The 6,826-nt window shown below is 32.9% G+C and overlaps 1 protein-coding gene across 1 annotated transcript; it reads left to right on the forward strand.

Moving 5' to 3' along the window:
• The first annotated feature begins 3,715 nt into the window (after positions 1–3,715).
• Positions 3,716–5,444, forward strand: LOC131599797 (berberine bridge enzyme-like 21). Its single transcript, XM_058872050.1, has one exon. The coding sequence runs from the start codon at positions 3,720–3,722 to the stop codon at positions 5,337–5,339; it is 1,620 nt and encodes a 539-aa protein (XP_058728033.1). The 5' UTR covers positions 3,716–3,719; the 3' UTR covers positions 5,340–5,444.
• The last annotated feature ends 1,382 nt before the right edge of the window (positions 5,445–6,826 follow it).

The raw sequence follows: 6,826 nt of genomic DNA on the forward strand, positions 1-6,826 counted from the left end.
CGCCTGACAAAGTTGTTACGCCACTTACTTTAATTCACAGACGCAACAATCATTTTACGACTATGGATCAAAACAAGCAAAATTTCTGTTTGTAAGAGTGACTCTGCCATTGATCGAGTCACCCCTACCCAAACCAACAAATTGGAACTCTATGATTTCCCTTGGGAAGAGTATCACCCATATTTTCCGGCGCCAATTTCATCCTACTGGAATGATTAACCCAGCTTTAAGACAAATCTACTTAACTTTCCTAGATGTTAGTACTTTCAGAGAGGAAAATGCGCCCAATTACTTCAGCATATATGGTCCTGTTCAAGATGTGAAGATTCCATACCAACATAAGCGTATGTTTGGGTTTGTTACCTTTGTTTATCCTGAGACAGTGAAGCTTATTTTATCTAAAGGAAACCCCCATTACGTTTGCGATGCTCGGGTACTCGTTAAGCCTTACAAGGAAAAGGGAAAAATTCCAGACAAGAAGCAATTGATTGTGAAGAAGAATGGTATTCCTGATTTAACTATGGTTAATATTCTAATTGTTGTAAAAGGTTATTGCAGATGATGTTAACATAGGTCTTGGTTATGTTTGTGTAAGGCATCGAATCGGCGATGAGTCTTATGAAGAGGCCAGAGATGAAGAGCAAAAGTTGTTTGAGTCTCATTCACTCTTGTTCAAAATAGTCAAGTCTTTTGTTGGAATTCCTATATGGCCTCAGAAACTTGTTCAGGTTCAAGCTATGATAATTTCAATAACTTTTCCTGAAATTGTTAAGAACTTCAATGAGAAGCTTGCTTATAGTTTACATGTGGAAATTTGGCCTGCTAATTTGTCCTCATTGGCTGATGCAATGTCTGTGTTTTTGCTAATTGTTTCTCTTTCAAGAGATTCTATAAGAAATATTCTTCTGATAGGTGAATTTGAAGAGTATCCGGATGAGAACCGAATGCACTGCACTGCTCGTTTAGTCGATATGCTGAATTCATTTGAAAATGAGCTTCCAAATTGTGATGAAAGTAATTCTACTAGATATTTTCTTATGAGTGAGATTAAAGTTCTTGAGGAAGCCAAGTGTATTACTCTTCCAAATTTCATGCCAAGAACTGCTTTTCTTATATTACTTCAGCGAAAATTGCAGGTTTCTACTCCTCGAGCAGCGGAGCGTCTTATTTCTAAGAAGAAAAAGAACTCCATAAAACATGTGATGCAAGTTGTTGAGATGGGGAAGCACACAGACTACACTTGTAATTCAGAGTACTTGCAGGAGTATAGCAAGTTGATGTTGCATCAAAATACTTTTGTTTTTCAACGGGCAATACGACATTCCAGCAGCCAGTCTTCAACTGTAGTATATCCGGATCATAAACAGAATAATATTGGTCAAATTGATGAGTCTACTGTGGACGGAGAGAGTGGCGCCATTGTACCGTAAATCTGCTATTATCTTGCTTCCTCCCACTCTTTGAGTTAATACGGGTAAACTGCCCGAAGAATTGTTGGTTTTACGAGAGAAGTACTCGGCTTCATGTATATTGTATAGTTTGCATGAACTTATAGCTGCAATTGTAAACTTATCATCCAAAAATTTGGTTGGCAGAGGTGGCAGTAGAGATGTTTACAGAGGGTGTCTTCCCGATGGCAAGGAATTTGCTGTGAAATTTTACAGAGGATGTTTACAGAATGTTGTAAGAGAGTTCGCTCAAGAAGTTAAGAGTGTTACAACTTTGCATCATAGGAACAATATCTCTATTCTCTTATTGATTTTAGAACCTTGAGGACAAGGTTCAAGTGAACCCGACGACAATGATAGAGTACAGATAGATTATGATTAATTAGAACTAGAATTTACATTATTGTTATTTAAGTGCATTTTTAGAATGTTCTTAGGACTTTAAGATATTAATGATGTGGGCTTTAATTAGTTATTGGGCCTTTAGTTAATATTCACTTCTACTACTATATATGTACTCTTTGAGAGAGAGCAAAGATAATGAATCAAAATGAAAAAGTATTTTATTTTCTTTAATTCTATTTTGTTATTTTAGTGTTCTTCCTCTTTCTAGTTAAAACTCTAGATTATAGCTTTGATAGGATTTGCTTCCTATCCATTGGTAAATCAAAATAATATTATTTTTATTTCAACTCATGAGCGAGTTTTTAGTGGTAAATCAAAATAATATTATTATTTAGAAATGAGAAAATTAAGAAAAAAAATATATATTTGTTATGTATGAAAAAAATTTACACCATAAATACTTCATAATTATTTAAATATATTACTTTAAATAATTAAATAAAATAAAATCAATGTTGTAGTATAAAATATTTTAATAAACATATCAATTAAAATCTAAAAATAATAATGAATTAATAAAAACTTATAACAGCTCTTTCCATAAAAAATATATCCTCATATTTTTATAATAGGATATCCTCATTTACAAATGAAATGCTTGTTTTTTTTTTGGAAAAAAAAAATGTAGCGAAGTGGAAAGTATTTTTACACTGTCAATCAATTAAAGACATGCATTAGATTAATTTAATAAACTAATATTACATGACAAATTAAAATATTTTAATTGATTATATAAGTAAAACTGTTTTACACTGACCGTCCCCTATCTTTAATCTTTTTTTTTTTAACAAAAGTACGAGATCCTTAAAAATCCAAAAAATAAAATTATTAACAATTGAAGAAAGCAAACTTACCGTCCAAATAAAAGATAATAGATCTCAACCCTGAAAAAAGGGTAAATATTTTCCCTTAATCACGTAGTTGGAAAGGAAAAAAATCTGTGAAAATAAATTAAAGAGGATTTATATAGTAGTAATAGTGTAATACGGAAGAATAATCTTTTTTGATACATTAATAAATTTTTTTTAAATAATTAATTATCATTTCTTAATTTCTAGTTGATTTATATATATATATATATATATATATATATATATATATATATATATATATGTATATATATATATATATATATATATATATATATATATATATATATATATATATATATATATATATATATATATATATATATATATATATATTGTGGAAAGTATATAGAAAAAATGTAATATTTTTTTATAATTTTCTTATGGTGCATGTATTATTTTTCCATAAAATATATAAAAAATTTATATATTCAAAAGTTGAAAGCATTATAAGAAAAAATAAAAAATCACAGTAAAAAATATTCTAAAAGTCAAAACATTATGGCCTATTTGATTTACTCGAATAAGAGATATGATATAATTATGTCATGAGATGTCTCAATTCAATGTTTGGTTAAACATCAAAATAAGAAATGCTAAGTTATTTTTGGAACATTATTCTATCATTTCTCTTTATTAGAATATAATAAAAATTAAATATTGATCTGTTTTTTTTAAATTCATTGAATTATATCTGAATTAGTTCAAATACAATGATTATTCAATAAAGTTACAAATTTATTATTTTTATAATAAGGATATAATAAGTAATACTTGATCCAACAGATACTATATTTATGATAAGGAAAAAAACAACCATACCCACAGATAGCATATAAGCTCTCAAAAACAAAAGACATCGTTATTAAAATATTATCAAATTTGCGACAGCCTCGTCCTATGTTAGACAAGTTGTTGAAATTTCAACGTGTTACTCTCTCTCCTATAAAAACCGCACACATTCACCGCAACCTAACTCACAAAACAAAACATTCCAATGGCAAAACCAATACTATTCTCTCTATCTTTCCTTCTTCTATCTGTTTTCTATACATCCTTAGCAGCACCACCTGCTTCAGAATCTTTGTACACGAATTTCCTTAACTGCCTCAAACAAAACAACACGGATTCATCTATCTCCAACATTGTTTTCCCACAATCAAACCCTTCATTTTCCACTGTCCTTCAAAACTACATCCGTAACGCACGTTTCAACACATCCTCAACTTCCAAGCCATCAATCATTGTTACTCCTAAACTACCCTCACATGTTCAATCCACTGTTATCTGCGCCAAAAACACCAATGTTCAAATCAAAATCAGAAGTGGTGGACATGATTATGAGGGTATTTCATATATCTCAAATCAATCACCCTTTATTGTTCTTGACATGTTCAATCTAAGAACAATCAATGTTGATATAAAGAACGAGGTTGCTTATGTTCAAGCAGGTGCTACACTTGGTGAACTTTATTACGGAATTTATGAAAAGAGTAAGGTTCATGGCTTTCCTGCTGGTGTTGGTCCAACTGTTGGTGTCGGTGGTCACATCAGTGGTGGAGGGTATGGTGCAATGTTGAGAAAATATGGTTTATCTGTTGATAATATTGTTGATGCTGAAATTGTTGATGTTAAGGGAAGGCTTTTGAATAGGAAATCAATGGGAGAAGATCTCTTTTGGGCTTTACTAGGTGGTGGTGGTGCTAGTTTTGGTGTTGTTTTATCTTATACTGTTAAACTAGTAGCGGTTCCTGAAACTGTTACTGCTTTCCGTATTGGGAAAACTTTGGATCAAAATGCTACTGATCTCGTTGTTCAATGGCAACAAGTTGCTCCAACTATTGATGATAGGCTTTTCTTGAGGCTTCTTTTGCAGCCTATAACTTCTCAGACTGAGAAAGGAGAAAAAACTATTAGAGCTTCTGTGGTTGCTTTGTTTCTCGGTGGCGCCGAGGAGTTAGTGGAAATTCTAGGTAAAGAATTTCCACTTCTAGGATTGAAAAAAGAAGATTGTCTTGAAATGAGTTGGATTAATTCTGTCATTTGGTACAATGACGATGAAAAATATAATAGCGGCGCGAAACCAGAGAGTCTATTGGATAGGAATCTTAACTCGGCAATTTTCGGGAAGAGAAAATCTGATTATGTTCAGAAAGCTATTCCCAGAGAGGGATTGGAATTGATATGGAAAAAGATGATTGAGTTAGGAAAAGTTGGATTTGTTTTCAACCCTTATGGTGGAAAAATGGCTGAGATTCCCGCCGACGCAACGCCTTTTCCTCACCGTGCTGGGAATTTGTTCAAAATTCAATTTTCAGTGAGTTGGAAGGATCCAGCAGCTAATGCTACATTGGAGTATTTGAATCAAGCAAAGAGCCTATATAGTTTTATGGAACCTTATGTGTCAAAGAATCCTAGAAGTGCTTTTTTAAACTATAGAGATATTGATATTGGGATAAATAGTTTTGGTGAGAATAGTTATGAAGAAGGTAAAGTTTATGGTGCTAAGTTTTTTAATAATAATTTTGATAGGTTGGTTAAGATTAAGACTGCTGTTGATCCTGATAATTTCTTCAGGAATGAGCAGAGTATTCCTGTTCTAGCAGGAAAGGCATAGATTTGAGAATCAATCAGTTGTAAAGCCTATTGGGCCTATTTGATACTGTTAATTACTATATAGTTCTCACTATAAATGATTGGATTTGAAAATAAGAAATAAATAAGTGCTTTTAATTGTTTTTATTGTTGTTATGATTTCACATTTGGATGAGATCATGATATTTATTGGTCTCTTTAAATTTGATTCTGCAAATGCAAATGCAAGAGTATTAAAAGAAATTATTTAAATGTTATTAACTTAGTCATCATCAAATAATTTTATGCCAATGTCATTCCAACAGACATGTTGGCCTGATATTTACTGGTGGTTTCTATTGGCCTTAGGCCATCACCAAAAATCTTGGTGAATGTGTTAGAATAAGATGATATAAACCTCATGTTGAGCCTCTTACTTATAGGTGGTGAGGAACCTCTTTCTACTCGGTCAGGCTGGGATTGTGGCCTATATAATTGTGGATGACTATGAATAACACCTCTCTTATAATGGGTGGAGGCGTGGAAATGTTACCTTTTCATTTCTTTCTATCGAAGCTAATGTCTCCTAACTGGGTTGCAACTAAGAATTACATGAGATGTATAATTTAGACAACCCTCCTAATCTTAAATTTAATAGAGTTCACTTATTCATTGTAATGGTCAAAAGATACAGGTGTGCATGTTTCCAGTATAAGGGCAGGGAGACTCTGAGGTTTTAGTAGGTTTATATAACGATATGGATATGGTGGTTAGGACTTTCCCACGACGGCGAGAAGTCCTGTACGGTAGTGTTTTGTGGTAGTTTAGGAGTCATGCTCACGTGAGGTGAGATACTCTACTGATGAGCGGTGATGCTAAGAAGAAAGCGTAAGATTAAGACTAATGGGGTGTTAAGGCCTTGGTTAGCGTTGTGCTCTTTGATGTGTAGAGAATGTGTATGATTTAGGGTTTATCTTTCTCCCTTAAGGGAAATGTATTTATAGAGGCCTATAAGACCTAGGGTTTGAGCCACCCTCAGTGGGGTCAACCGCTCTGTTCTGTTAGAACAAGATTTGTTCTGATCAATTATCTTAGTTTTGATGATAACAATAATATGAATTTTGCTTAAGATAATATGGTACTCTAATCCAATGCAATTTCCTTTTCAGGAAATATATAAAGAGTATGCATAATTCAGCGCTCAGAAGCTTTGTCTCAAAGGGTTCAGCATGCAACATCAGAACATGGTCTGGCAAGACATCAGAAGATGGTCGAAGCAGAATCAGAACATGGGTCTATGGAAGCATCAGAAGAACAAGAAAACAGAAGCACTGAAGTTCTGATGGTATCACGCTCAGAAGCACTTCAAGGTCAGAAGATCAGAAGATGCTTTGCACCAAGCTGTTTGACTCTGATGATATTCAAACGTTGTATTCACAAACATCAAATCAGAAGGAAGTACAAGTGGCAAGCTACGCTGACTGACAAAAGGAACGTTAAAAGCTACTAAAGGCTACGTCAGTAGACACA

This window comes from Vicia villosa, linkage group LG4 (assembly GCF_029867415.1).
Source record: "Vicia villosa cultivar HV-30 ecotype Madison, WI linkage group LG4, Vvil1.0, whole genome shotgun sequence".
In the NCBI taxonomy this organism is placed as follows: domain Eukaryota; kingdom Viridiplantae; phylum Streptophyta; class Magnoliopsida; order Fabales; family Fabaceae; genus Vicia; species Vicia villosa.